The sequence below is a fragment of the Crocuta crocuta genome, unplaced genomic scaffold (assembly GCF_008692635.1).
Source record: "Crocuta crocuta isolate KB4526 unplaced genomic scaffold, BGI_CrCroc_1.0 scaffold318, whole genome shotgun sequence".
Lineage (NCBI taxonomy): Eukaryota > Metazoa > Chordata > Mammalia > Carnivora > Hyaenidae > Crocuta > Crocuta crocuta.
Genome location: NW_027531425.1, coordinates 3105162 through 3120337, shown reverse-complemented (window position 1 = coordinate 3120337; position 15176 = coordinate 3105162). Strand labels below are relative to the sequence as shown.

The 15176-nt window shown below is 41.9% G+C and overlaps 1 protein-coding gene across 3 annotated transcripts; it reads left to right on the top strand.

Annotated features, from left to right (window-relative positions):
• Positions 1-1029: 1029 nt before the first annotated feature.
• On the top strand, positions 1030-13729 carry TMEM183A (transmembrane protein 183A). Of its 3 annotated transcripts, none has more exons than XM_077771999.1 (8): positions 1030-1235; positions 1434-1523; positions 2377-2544; positions 6146-6302; positions 7324-7504; positions 9946-10026; positions 11602-11757; positions 13026-13729. In XM_077771999.1, the coding sequence occupies exons 1-8, from the start codon at positions 1127-1129 to the stop codon at positions 13209-13211; spliced, it is 1128 nt and encodes a 375-aa protein (XP_077628125.1). In that variant the 5' UTR covers positions 1030-1126; the 3' UTR covers positions 13212-13729. The 3 variants fall into 3 exon arrangements, with proteins under 3 accessions (XP_077628125.1, XP_077628124.1, XP_077628126.1); XM_077771998.1 differs by having other exon boundaries at positions 6143-6302; XM_077772000.1 differs by lacking the exon at positions 2377-2544 and having other exon boundaries at positions 6143-6302.
• Positions 13730-15176: the final 1447 nt, after the last annotated feature.

The window sequence follows — 15176 nt, the reverse complement described above, 5'->3', positions numbered from 1 at the left end:
CTGAGTGGCCTTACTTCTATTCCTGAAATTCTGGAAGATGGAATAAAGAGTTTTGGGATTAGACTTCTTTCATTCCAATGCATTAGAGGAGAAATTAGAGGAGAACATTTCAGTTAAAACTTTATTATTTTTTTGCACCTTTGGTTTCCTCCAGAATCCCAATGCCTGAGTGTTTTCAGCAAAGTGACACATCAGCAGAAAGCAACATGAACCGTTGGTCGTTAACTTTTTTATTGTGCCGGCTGCATTTTTAACTTGATAACAAACATGAATTATGTACACATGGAAAAATTTGGAACTACTTTCTTTTAGTTAACAGTCTAATAGGCCCTTGTTTTATGTTATACTTTGGATAAATTAAATTTGAATAGTTCAATCATAATCACTTATATTCAGCTTCAATTATTAATTCGTAATTGAGTCAAGCCTATTAGCACAATGTTAATAAAGGGCCAGTGGTTTGCTCCTAATGAACTGTTATGTACTAGGTAATCACATTAAAAACCGGAGTCTCCTAAATATCTTAGGGTTGCATTCTCTAGTGGGCCCAGCAGTTTGGATATCAAGACCAGTATTAGCATCTTTTGGGAGCTGCAAGAAAGGAGGACAAGAACATAACTCAGAACACTAACTTATTCGTACTAGCACTTAGTCCAGGGTCCTGCTGTAACCTTCACTCAGTGACTTTCTTCTCTATCAATACAAAGACAATTTTCTTTTCTCATCGATCCTTCGATGAACCTGGAACACGGACGGAGACGGTGCAGAAAGATCGTGGGTACCAGGGCGTAAACTCAGTTCCAGTCAACGCGGACGTGGGTTCCGAGTTTGGGACACCAATCACCTCTCAAGAGGTGCGGCGAAATCCCACAATGCCCCAAAGAACAGCAACAGAGACTCAGGTCGATTCCGTACAGAAACCAGACGCAGGTAATCCGTGGGCGCTGGATGATGACGTCCTCCGCAGAGCAGGCGGTAATTGGTTCCCGCATGGGGCGTCGACCGCCAACGCGACGCGAAGCCCTGGCCTAAGTCCTCGCGAGAACGGCGGACTCTGGTGCGGGATGGCCGCAGAGCCGGCTGGAGCTGGCTCGCGGCTCCCGGAGCCGGCTCTCCGGCCCGAGACATGGCCCGGGGTCCCGGCCCGCTAGGTCGGCCTCGCCCCGATACGGTCGCCATGCCCAAGAGAGGGAAGCGCCTCAAGTTCCGGGCCCACGACGCCTGCTCGGGACGAGGTGGGCGAGGGGGCGGGGGCGTTGAAAGGCTGATTGCTGGCGGCCGGGAGGGGGGCTGGACAGCGGCGAGGCGAGCGCTCGCTTGCCAGTAATGGATGAGCGACTGGGACCGGGGGCCTGCAGCGAGCAGGAGGTCTTGGGGCGGAGGACGCGGACGGGAGGCGGCCTCCACGTTTGAGGGTTGATGCTGTATTTCAGTGACCGTGGCGGATTATGCCAACTCGGATCCGGCGGTCGTGAGGTCTGGACGGGTCAAGAAAGCTGTTGCCAATGCTGTTCAGCAGGAAGGTAGGCTGCCCACAGGTCTTCAAAGACAGAACTAGGTGTTTCATTCTCCTGGGATCCTGCCTCAGTGGTTTTCTTGCAGTCCTTTGGGCATCTCCCCATAAACATGTTTGCTGTCCCTAGTAGCCACTCATGTATTCGGAGGAGGGACAAGGGAGGATTAGCTGAGAGCAGGAGCAGTTTCTGTAGCNCGCCCCCTCCCTCCCCCCCCCCAAATCTTTGTGTACTTTTTTGTAATTTTCACTGCCTTCTTTTTGGGTGTTTGTCTTTTTTTTCCCCCTGTGGTTCACATGTACTCTCAGTTATTCTGCAGTTTGCTTCTTTGTGTGATAACCTTGAAGCATGCCTTTCCTTTTCTCATGCTTCTCTTACTTTCAGGCCTTTTGCTCACAGGTCCCTGAGACTTGTGCTTTTATGGCACTACTAACTCTGGCTTAGAAACAGGGTTAAATTGGACTCCTTTTCTCTCAAACATTGCTCCTTAGAATTTATGCAAATGAGAATAGCATTCACCTTTTGTGTTTATCCTGCAGGGTTTATAGCAGCAGCAGAATAATGCACTCCCTTTTCCTTCAGGTCTGAAGTTGACACTTTTAAGGAGTCAGTCTCTGAATCTCTGCACCTTTGGAGTCAGTTTGCCCATTTGCTTTCCTGTTTTGTTTTGTTTTTTTGTATTTAAATGCCAAACTTTCTTCCTTTTTGGTTCTCAGCCTTCTTCAGTGGACTCTTTCTCACTGTTGCTCCCCCTCCCCCCCTTTCCTTCTTCCTCACGGATGCTGATATCCTGCCCTAAGTCATATCATTTGTATTTCTGGATGGGACTCTGCCATCTCATTCTCTCCTTATTTTCTTCTAGTAAAATCTCTTTGTGGCTTGGAAGCCTCCCAGGTTCCTGCAGTGGAAGCTCTTTCTGGGGTTGGCGAGCCCTGTGATGTCATTGACAGCAGTGATGAGCTGGATGCCCACGAGGAGAGCATCCATGAGAGAACCGTCTCCAGAAAAAAAAAGAGCAAGAGGCATAAAGGTATAGGGCTTGCTCGCTTCTGGTGTAATCCTGTCTGTCATGATACCTTGAAGGTGTTCACTCTCTCAGCACAAGAGGTGAAGCCAGTGGAGAACCAGGGTTTGGAGTTTAGTTGGGGGACAGGTTTAATATCATAGCGCTTTCTACTCTTGTCTAAATTTGAGAGGAAAGGAGATTGGGAAGAATCAGTAGATTTCTGGAGCTGTAAATTCGACTGTAGTAGCCATCCAGTGAGAACGTGTGATTGTTAGGTCAAAACCCACATGGTAACAGGAAAACAAAAAGCCTATTCATTTCTGGATTTCTGAGCAGGTAAGGAAGCAAAGATGCGACCAAAAATTTTTCCTAAACGTGTGGATTGTATATAACCGGTTTCATTTCAGCTGAAGTTAGATATATTACTGTGGGCTTTATGTGCTCTGCAGTTGTTAAAGTCTGCTTTATGTCTAATATAGATACTGGTGGGAAATAGAAAAGTATGTGATTGTATACTTTAGTGCCAATAAAACTCACACAAATGAAACAAAGAAAAACAAACTAACAGTAAATAATGTGCCCAGCTGTCATGCACATTATTGAGTGCTTTGCTCTAGACTTAATGAATCAGACTCTCCTGGGGTAGCACCCAGAATAGCTGCTCTTAAAGCTAAAGTGGTTCCAGTGATCAGCTAGAGTTAGAGGAAGCCAGTGTATAAATGATTATGTGTATTTTTGGTGTCAGATCTATCTGAACTTTGACCTCTACTTGAGAGTTAGATAACATATTTGTATTTCTTAAAATATATTGACATAATCAATAATTAGCGAACTGACATGGCTTTGCAATTATGCCACTTATTGTCAATGATACTACTCTTTCAGAAAGCCAAAATGAGTGAACATATTAAAACCATTGAATTTTACACGTTAAAAGAGTGAATTTTATGTCAGTAAAGATATTTTAAAAGTCTGTAAGTTGTTCTGTGGAGTGTGTCGGAAAACAAAACAAAGGAAGATAAATCTCTAATAGCATGGTGATGCTTGGGATTTCAAGGAGAAGTTAAGGAACAAAAAAATGTGAGGAATGTCAGTATTAATTTTGGCCTTCTGGAAAGGCCTGTAGACATGGTTCTTTCCTTCTAGTTCCTCATTTCGTTGCCAGTTTGACCTATGATCATGGGCATTCAGTACTCAAAGTTGCCCTGTGACAATGTATCCTCACCTCCTCCTCCTTCAGACTTCATCAGGGTTCATTCTCTTAACCCTGAAGTCCACCAGATGTCTCCAGTTCAAATAAAAACTCACACTCTATAAAGATACCTGCATCTGGACAAACCCTAACCCTAACCTGTAATTCAGACCTAGTCACAGAACTATCCAAAAACCAGCTTTCTTTTTCTCTTTCCTAGGCAGAAAGACCCTATGCTACCTCCCCAAAGCTGCCTCTACTTTTTTAGCTAACTACTTCCTGCAGCTCTGTGACTCAATCAGGTTATTGCATTAGCTTCTTCATAACAGATATCAATGCCTCCAAACAACATCCTCTTTTCTGGTCCCAATTCATATAATTTCTGGTAACCATTCTGGTACCATGTTTAGGCCCCACCTTCTCCCACATTATATCTCTCCCTGAAGAAGAACGTAAATGACTATCAGAATTTTTCCCACTGAGTCCCATAAGGACCTTTACAAAGCAGAGTGTTATTTAAAAATGTTCCATCTTTAGGAACAAAACTCAGTAACTACTGAAGAACTGTCACTGTTTTAAACACCATTATTAAGAAATTTCAAGATGCAGGAAATGGAATCAGTAAAAATAACCTTCATGGAGATAAGCTATGAAGGACATAAAGAACTTTGATAGTTACAGGTTAAGAGAAGAGTATTCCAAATGAAATTCCAAACAGCTAACATGAAGTCCAGAGACCTAGAAAAACAAAACACATGTGGCAGCAGTAAAGAGACAAGTCTAACAGGATTCTGATAATATTAAAAAATTACTGTTAACCTTTTTTTTTTTTTTAATATTTTTTATTTATTTCTAGGAGAGAGAGAGAGACAGAGTGAGCAGGGGAGGGTCAGAGAGAGAGAGGGAGACACAGACTCTGAAATAGGCTCCAGGCTCTGAGCTGACAGTCAGCACAGAGCCCAACGCAGGGCTCGAACCTACGAACCGTGAGATCATGACCTAAGCGAAAGTTGGACGCTTAACTGACTAAGCCACCCAGGTGCCCCTACTGTTAACCTTTTTATACATGACTAATTTTTTGTTGTTGTTAGAGTATTTGTCTTTTCGAGGGAACTACCAAAATATTTAAGAGATAATAATAGGATACCTGGAAATTGTTTCAGAATAATCCACAGTGTGTGTGTTGTGGTAGGGGAGTAGTGGTTGAAACAAAAATGGCCATGAGTTGATAAGTGTTAATGCTGGGTAACACCTATATGGGACTCCTTATACTATTTTCTCTTCTGTATTTATTTCATTAAAAAGAAGTTAAAGAATAAAAAAAAAAAAATCTGACTAGAATAAAGGGACCTAATGAAAGTAAAGCAGAGCAAAGAACTAAAAGATGAATTATAGTTAAGCCTGTAAGCCACAAATTATGTATCTAATAAGTGGTCAGTATCCTGAACATACAAAGAATTCTCATAGCTCAGTAATAAAAAGATAACCCAACTCAAAAATGGGCAAAGGATGGGGCACCTAGGTGGCTGTCGGTTAAGTGTCTGATCATGATCATTTATTGAGTGATGAAAATATACTGTAACTTACCTGCTGTTATTATTTAGTTTGTACTTTGAGGTTTCATCAGACCATCTTAAAATCAATTTTGGGGTTTTTTTTTTTGAATGACTGAACTGAAGAAAATGTTAGTGGATGGGGACTGTGAGCCTAGTGTGGAGTGCAGCATGAGGCCTGAACTCATTACCCGGAGATCAAGACCTGAGATGGGATCAAGAATCTTTTTTTTTAAATTTTCATTTTAGTTTATTTTTGAGGGAGAGAGACAGAGCGCAAGCAGGGGAGGGGCAGAGAGACAGGGAGATAGAATCTGAAATAGGCTCGAGGCTGTCAGCAGAGACCCTGACACGGGGCTTGAACTCAGGAACTGTGAGATCATGACCTGAGCCGAAGTTGGACGCTTAACCGACTGAGCCATTCAGGACACCCCTGAAATCAAGAACCTGATGCTCAGCTGACTGAGCTACCCAGAGACAGAGTTTATAGTGCAAAGCTAGAGTTTGGAGTAGAAACTGGGCTTGGTTTACCTTAACCTAGTGTCAAGGTTATGTCTTATTACTAATAAGATGGGCACAGTAATATTTTCCTTATTTCGGTTGAAGAATTATTAGAATGGAATGATATATGCAAAGGTACTTTGGAAAACTTGAGAATAAAAGCCTTTTAAGATAAGACCTAGTCACTTGGGCAACAGGAAGCAGAAGTTTTTAGCAGCTAGAATAAGCAGGAAATGATGAGCCTGAGAGGCTTCCTTGGACCTGTTTAAAACTGGGTTTTTAACTGTGCAAGCCCTGGGAGAATTGAAATGATTGGGGATCTTTAGGTATGTGTGTAATAGAAGGTCAAAGGTTATAGTTCTCTTTTCTGTTTCAGAAGACCTGGACGGGGCTGGAGGAGAAGAGTATCCCATGGATATTTGGCTATTGCTGGCCTCCTATATCCGTCCTGAGGACATTGTGAATTTTTCCCTGATTTGTAAGAATGCCTGGACTGTCACTTGCACTGCTGCCTTTTGGACCAGGTTGTACCGAAGGTGCGACCACAGAGAGCTCACTCTGTTGTCTTTGTAGCTGATTTCATTGCTCATTGTGATTTGGAGCTACTCCCTGGCTGGTGACCTGTTTTCACTTTCTCTACTCCATGCTGGGCGTGAGCCTAGCTTTGGACTCCTCAAGCCCCTCTTTAATTTAAAATTGGTATTATTAATTCATCCAGGTAATTGTCTTCCCCGTGGTTGCCCCCTCCCCCATCCAGCATCCACTTTGAACAAAAAGTCTTGCTTCAGGTCTCAGAAAGAACTGCCTTTGACTTTTCTTCAGAAGTTTATTTTAGCTAGAATTTTCAAAAGCTACAGATGCCTCTCTGCCTATCTTTCTAACTGGGTTCGTTATTTCTTAGTTTGCTAGTTGTCTTGAAGTATTGTAGAGTTTTTGTACTCATGCTGCCCTATGTATAGTTGTAGAGGTGAGAGTGAGGAGAAAGTGAGATTAGTTAAGACAGCTAGCTTTTGATACCAGATGCAGAAATGAAACGAAGATTATAAACTGTCAGTAAGGATGTTGTGGAGAGGGATGTTGAGGTGGAAGGGTGTAGAGAACTTGCTGAGACATGAGGCACTAGAACCTGGTGGCTCTTCTCCAGTACACCTTTCTGAGCAACTGAAGTACATTGTAGTGCTGTCAAGTCAGAGACTTGCCATTTTTTAGGGTAAAACAGGATTTAAAATTTTAACATGGCTGGAATACAGGATTATAAGATATATGTGAATTGGCTTGTGCATAGCTAAGAAGTAAAAGTAAAAAAAAGCAAAAGTAGCTGAGAGGAGGAGGAGGTGGTGGGGGTGGTGGTGGTGTGTGAGAGAGAGAGAGAGAGAGAGAGAGAACACTGGTGGTGGTGTGTGTGTGTGTGAGAGAGAGAGAGAGAACACTGGGGACAAGCTACCTACTGGCCAGTAGAATTGTACAGTTAGGTTCATACAGAGAGTAGGAGACCTAGGGGACCCAGAGCAGGAGAGATAGGTCACATATCGGTAGGAGTAATGTGTCATGTTTCAGGCACTACACGCTGGATGCCTCTCTGCCTTTGCGCCTGCGACCAGAGTCCATGGAGAAGCTGCGCTGTCTCCGGGCATGTGTGATCCGATCTCTGTACCATATGTATGAGCCATTTGCTGCTCGAATCTCCAAGAATCCAGCCATTCCAGAAAGTACTCCCAGCACATTAAAGAATTCCAAAGTAAGTAAGAATCCTTGTTGGCACCTACCGACTGGACTCTTGTATGGTGGGCCTATTAATATGGCTTCTCTCCAGCTTTCTTGATGGGGATGGCTAGGTCTGTAGGTCCCAGGCTGCTAGGGGACTAATGTAAACTTTCAGGACTCAAGGGTTTCATTTCTCTAAGACATTCCTGCTCTGCTTGGTTGGCTTTTCTTCTCTTTACCTTAAAGCTTTCTTGTGCTTCTAGCCTATTTATTCTCTTTACTTTATTCTCATGCGTTGTACATTGGATCGCTTTAGATGATTTTGATGATTTGGGTTAGGAAGAGCACAACGCAAATGGTAGATGTAAACTGTAATTCTTACAAGGGATTTACACGATGCGAAGATATAACACAAACACCTTAGTAATTTTCTTTTCAGAACTGACCTTGATACCTAGGATTCTTCTTTCTTGTTGACCTCCTTGAAAGATTTTGGTATAGACTTTAGCATATGCTAGGTGCCCACTATTGCCAAGCTCTGGGCTAGGTCATTTAGAGACTAAATGGTACTCCCGCTCATAGATTTTAACTCTCTAAAATTCTTGCTGTGTCCTAGCCCATTTCTTAAATCTTGGGATTTCCCCAGTAGTTTTTATTCATACATTTTATTCAAATATCTGGCATTCTTCTAATTTGTAAATAGGTCTGTTAGCCTTTGGTCCTTTCTCTCCTTTTCTCCATAATTAAATAGCCTACGAACCCACTTTTGCCAAGCTAGACCAGCACAGTATATCATCACTTAGGCAAGTTGATGCCTCAGCCTGTTTCTGCTTCAACTAATACCATTGTTTAAATTCTGTCTCTTTTGAGTTGTGGGTAATTTTCATTACTCTGTTCCTACCCCAAATCTAGTGTTCTATAGCACTTTCTTTTCTATTTTGTTTCTGTGCTTTGGATGTTCTGTAATGATTCTTTTCGCCTAGCTTAGCTCCAGTGTAATAATAATATTCTACCTGCTGCATATTAGTTGAAAGGGTACTATTAATTTCACGATTATCAAGGTTCCTTCCAGGATTGGAAACTGAGATGATCAGGGCTATGGGCTGAGCTCAACTTAATATCACACTTGCTGGTGGCTTTAGGACAAGAGTAGAATGTGGGGCGAGTAGAATTTCACCCAGCAGCTGCTTCTGCCAGTAATATGAGTGGACAGTGTATTATCTCACATTTGCAGTTTCCCTCCCCCAGAAACATTTGATAGTATCAGACCCAGTATGATGAGGTGGGGATCATCCCAAAGCTGACCATGCCAGGTGTGAGGCAGTTGCTGGGAGTAGAATAGCACTGGGCAAACTCCTCAGGCCTGACACATCCTAGCGGCTCCAGTGCACAATGCAAGTGCTACTGCCTAAATCGAAAATGCCTATGGCTTCATAGTCTTATCACTGTATATTAATTTTTAAAAAGTAGATTATAAAAAGCCAAGGTTGTGAAACATAAGGTCTTCTTCCAGCTAGTAAGCCCAGGCCACCCGGCTGCTGCTTTTGTGCCTTGTTGTCAGACATCTCTTAAGAGGATGTGGGACCTGTAGTGGCAGGTGTCCCATGCATGGCCTTGCCACTTGTATAACCACAATCGCATGGCATTCAGGGAGTTGGCAGCATGCCTAAAGGAAGTTGTCCCACGTTCCTGGACTCCAGCTTTTCGTATTTGATTCTCCCTCTCTCTCTTTTCAATAGCATAGCTTGTATGGGACACTGGAGCCGTTGTGATGGCAGCAGAAGTGTCTGCCCCTTAAAGCCAAGCCCATTATTTTTGATGGAACAGCAGGACGTACAGGGCATGTCTGAAGGGCAGGACAGCTGGCACGGCGGACGACCTACCCCTTATCCCCTGGGAGGTACTTAACTTCTTGTGTTAACCCTAGCTGTAGCCTGACTTTCACCGAGGGTCTTGCTCTAGACTGAATTCAGCCCAGCTCTGTGGTTTTCACACCGGCTGTCTGCTCCCAGAAGTTCTGAGTGGCTTGCTCCTGTTACGGGGCCGGCCGTCTCTGCCTGCCTTATGGCTTTGTTACCATCTTGCCTGGTGGCTGTTGGCCGCCCTTGTATTTTCACATAGAGGGTGGCTTGCTGAACCAAGAGTCCCAGTCTCTAGACACCATGCTTCTGTCTTTAAAGATGAGAATCGTGGGGGTTGGCCTCAGCAGCATCTGGGGTTGACTTATGTTGGTCCCTCTTCTCTTTACTGAACAGCCCTGGGACTGTGTCTTCTCATGTTGCACCAGTGTCAAATTGGGGGGGAGGGGTCGCGATCTGTGCCAGAGTAAAATCTTGGCATTGGGACTGTGGCTGGCTTTAGAGCTGTCAAACAGGTTTTTGCTGGTTATGTTTTGTTGCCTTATTTTGATTTTTTTTCCTTTTCTGTCTTTTCTGTATTTATTTTTGGTTTATTTTCTTTTTCTTTTTCTTACAGTGCTTACTTTTCTGGTGCAGAAAGATTGTTGGGAACAGACAGGAACCAATGTGGGAATTCAACTTTAAGTTCAAAAAACAGGTATGTAGTCGTATCTTCTCTTTATTTTTCAGGCAATATGTTGTTCTAATAAATTACACTAGGCATAAAATTGCCTTATTTAAATCAAAGAGTACACATCAAAACTTACAGAAGTGCCATGAAAAGAAAAGGAGGAACTGTCCTATGCAAAAGAGACACACGGTACAATAGCTTAATGCTTAATGCAAAGTGGGTACTGAATTGGGGAACAAAGAGCTATAAAAGACACTTCGGGACAATTCAAGAAATTTGAGGATGCTGTGAATGTTAGGTGATACGAAATTGTTAATTTCTTAGGTATGATGGTGACACTCTGGTGTGTCTTTATTCGTGCTGAATAAGGGTGGAGCATCCGTGCTGCTTTCAGATGGCTTTGCCCCTTCCACCCCCAATGTGTGTATGATCTTTATATGTGTATATATGTAAAATGAGAGAGAGGTGGGAGGAGAGGAAGTGGAATATCTAATGGTAGAGGGTATACAGAAGTTTACTGCACTATTTTATTACCTTTTCTGTATAGTTGAAGACTCTCTAAACATGGGAAAAAGGGGAAAACTTGTTATAACAATGTACTGGGGTTATTGGCCTATCATTTTTTGTTTTTCAAAGGAAATGTATTTGCAAACAACAATGACTTATGTTGTTTTACACCTGAAGCTGTTTGGGGACATCATGAGGAAAAGGGCCTCCAAGAGGCTATATATAAGAAGAGGAGATAGTTTTCTACTCTGTCTCTGCCTTTTGCTTGGACTGTACCTGTGATCTTGGCCACAGTGAGAGTCTGCTTTGCTTGTCTTTACTTCTTATCCTCAGCAGCCTCATTTCTCCTTTCTGGCTCCCCCACTTAGTATCTCATGAGGAGACACATTACAAATGCAATTAGGTATCCCGTACTTGATGATAGGTGAGTTACAGATGAGTTTATAATTAAAGTAAATCCATTTTTCCATTTGATTTTTTCAAAAACATGGTTTGAGGGAAGAATTTTGTCTCTAATCATTTGATGTTAATAAGATGCCCTCGATCTGTAATACCCATTAGACGTTGAGAGAAGGTCCACCATAGGATCTTTCTGGGAAGGGGTTGCAGGGCAGTCTTAGCCGTGTTCCAGCTGAGACCGGAATTAACTGCAGGAAGGTGTATGCTGAGCTTTCCTTTAGTTTGAGACTCATGACTCTTATTTATGGTGACTGGAAGTAGATGGCCACTTCTGCTTCTATCCCATTTGTGCAGCAGATGTTCTTCGGAGTCCAAGAAGTCACAGGGAATTTGCAGTCTTTCAGACATTGGAGAGCCTCTGATAGAGCTAGAAGTTTCCATTTCTTGCCAGATGGCAGGAAATACCATCTAAATGAAGCATATACCCACTGCCACATTGCTCATCCTAATGTGTTTCCTCTTCTTTCAAAAGGCAGGTTTTCCTTGATCTGTATGGAAACCAATATGTGTATGAAGAGAGGAGATAACAAAAAAGGGCTCTCACCCTTTTGTTGAGCCATAAGACTTTCACTGGTGGAGTCTTAGAGCCATCAGCATTTCCTCGAAGCTATTAGAGTAATTTTCAGTTCTCTTCAGTCCCCTAGATTAAAGAGCAAGTGTCTGGGAGGGTTGCAGCCTCCCATTCAGTATGAAGATGTTCACACCAACCCAGACCAGGACTGCTGCCTACTGCAGGTCACCACCCTCAATTTCATCTTTATTCCAATTGTCATGGGAATGATATTTACCCTGGTAAGTGGAGACAGGATGTCATTCTTAGCTCTTTTATATACTCTCACTATACCTAGGGTTTGAAAGAAATTAGTAAGTTTAATCATTGAGGAAGAAATTGTTAAAGAATAATTTTTTAAAAAGTCTGAAAGCAGATTTATATATTAGGAACAGATTTATGGAGGAGTTAGTTATATCTGAGAATATTTTATCTTTGTTTCCTTCTTATAGCAAAGGGAAGGGAATGTTTTTGCATCTTTTGTGTGGTCATCGTCAATATTTGAGAAACATTATCCTTTCAGGGATAATATGGAGGCTCATATATGAGCACTGTGTGTCAAGACCTGAGGTATGCTTGTGGTGTCATAAATGGAACACTAAAATGTAGGGTGACCACTATGTCCCTTGTGTGATGGTGACTATTCAAGAGTTAGCTAAGAATAGACTGATACACAAACAACAATTATGTCTCTGGCATATTTTCCAAGTTTAAAAATTTTTTTAACTGGATTGGGAACTTGAGAGTTCATGCAATTTGTCTTCTCTGTCCTTTAGGCTTATGTTCAGAGATAACATGGGGTTCCCCCCTCCACATTGAAAATAGGTTTATTCTTTTTTTAATGGTAAAATAAATAATGCATACTTGATGTAAAGAATTCAAATAATACATAAATACATCGAGAAAGTAAAGGTGACCTAGATGTTGACTCTCCTATAACTATTAACCTTTTAGGAGTTGTGCTTTAATGTGTCCGTTATTATGTACATGCATACACCCACTCTCTTAAATAATTTTGTATAATTGAGATTATATCATATATACTGTGTTGGTTGTTAGGCACCTGTCCCCTCCCTCAAGGTCAAGTCACATTAATGACCTAGTTATATATTCATATTCCATGTACTTCATACTCCTACAGTTCTGTACAGACCAACATGTACATAAACATTTAGAGATTTTGTGGTTTATTTTATCAAAAATGTGATCAGATGTATGTTTCATGCATCTTGTTTGACTTGCTCAACAATATCTCATCAGAAAATGCCTTTAAGTCATTTTGTATAGCTCTAACCCAGTTTTTAAAAATTGGCTTCAGTGGTAGTCTGTGTGCATGTATCCTAATTTATTCAGCCATTTGAGAGACTTTCTTTAGCATAGTTTAAATATGAAGAAATTTCATTTTGTGACATAGCCAGTGTAAATTTTGTCTAGACTGTCTTATTTCAGAGTGAGCCGTAGGAAAACAAGGTTGTTTAATTTGGGTACTGAATTTGTTTTTCCCTCCTAGTTTACTATCAATGTGAGCACGGACATGCGGCATCATCGCGTGAGACTGGTGTTCCAAGATTCTCCTGTCCATGGTGGTCGGAAACTGCGCAGTGAACAGGGTGTGCAAGTCATCCTGGACCCAGTGCACAGCGTTCGACTCTTTGACTGGTGGCATCCTCAGTATCCCTTCTCCCTGAGGGCATAGTTCCTGCTTCTTGTCCCTGAGGGCAGCCCTGAGCTGGGCCAGTCCATTAGTAATCAGATTCCAGTTTGGAAGGGGCATCTGGATTGTATATCTGGTTAGTAATGCACATGCTCTTCCAGTTCCCGGGGCTCCTGGTAGGGGAAGGAGAAGGATTAAATCAAGAGGAAAAACAACTATGATTTATAAACATATTTTAATGTAAAAAATTTGCATTTGAAAGGAGAAACCTGGCCCTATTTTCTGTGTTAAACCCCATTTGGTGCTATTGAGTTTGTTCTTTATTCTTTTATCCCAGCAAAAATGGATGCTCTTGCTCTAGGGAAAAATTAAACTCTTGAATCTCCAAACAAGGAAGTTTCAGCATTCCCTTGTGATCAGAAAGGAGCCTTAGAGGCCTCAAATTGTTGCTACTATTGCTTCCCATTAAGCTCCCCATCAAATTCAAGTGGATATTTTCTCTTCTCCCTTTACCCTCCTCCAGAAATAAAGCAGGTGACAGGGTTTTCAGAATCTTATAAGATTGACTTGTGTATCTTTCTTTAAAAATAATTTTTGGATATTTGCATAAATATTCTTTTGTCGATTTTGGATTTTTGCATGAGGCTTGATAGTGGTGGTGATGATGACTTTGTGCCATTGGTACTATACTAGGAACTTTACTTAATAACACTGATTCTCGTAATCCTGCAAGGTAGGTGATACTCTTCCCATTTGTGGTTGAGAGAATTGAATCAGTGACTTATCCAAGGCCATACAGCCAGTAAATGGCAGAGGCAGGATTCTGACCCGGGTCTTTTTGCTATCCCACAGTTAAAAAGTTCAGTTTCATTCCCTCTGGTAGATGGTGGCAAAAGGGAGGAGGCAGGGTGTACATAGATAAGAAAGTAAAAGGGTAAGTAAAAATTTGATTGGGGTACACCTTATCCCTAATCAGCATAAAAGGTATATAAGATTGATGAGTCTTTGGAATATGTGTCTCTAAGTAAATTGTAAAAAACAAAACAAAACAAACAAAAAACTAAAACAGACAGAAGAATAATGATATTTTTATTGAATTATTAGAAAGGCATTTATTATGCTGAAGGTCATTTAAAAAAACCGTATTCTGTGTTGAAACCAGCCTCCTGAACTCTAAGCACTTAGTAATCTTCCTCTGCTCTGCCTTGTGCTGCCTGTCATCCTGTGCCTACGGGAGCCTGGCCTTTCATCCCTGCAGAAATGCTAATGTCCCATTAGAGGACTTGCTGTAGCTGGTGCACTTTGAGACGAGGTTCATGGGTGGGATATTTGGTTTTATTTTGTTTTTGCTAACAAGGTAACCTTGCTACTTGTCCTCCCTCTCCAGACCCCCAGATTAGCCGGTGAGCTGGATATTAGCTGGTGTTGCCATGAGATGGGCATTCAGATAATATTCTTAAAACATGAAAATCTTATGGGGGCAGTTATTATCACAAACCAAACTGGTAAATTCGTGTGTGGTGTTTTTCCTTAACCATCCTCCCTCACCCCTGCTATTTAAAGAATATTCTTAGGAAGCATCTGCTTAATACAGCTGCTAATAGCTAAATCTTACCCCACACTGAGGGTGGTACTAAAAGCTGTTTGCACGGAAAGTAAGCCTGGGTCCNCATGACAATAAACACCTTGCAAAGCTCTACAATCAAAAGTTGCTTTTTTGAGGCAGAAGGGGAGAAGCACAGCTCTGGTTCCCTGAATTAACGATGTCCCGAAGCAGCAGGGGATTACTCTAGTGGGTGATGTATACCCCATTTAGGAGTTACTGTTAAAAGGGGAGTGAAATTAATTTGGTTTAATTGTGTTCTGACTCAACTTCTAAGTTTTGGTATTAAATTTTATGATGATGATAGATATAATAATAGATATCTCCTCAGCTGTTTTCTTGGCATGATATTGACAAACACTTGGTAACGTATGTTGTGGCTTCACCCTTCCCTCTGCATTGGC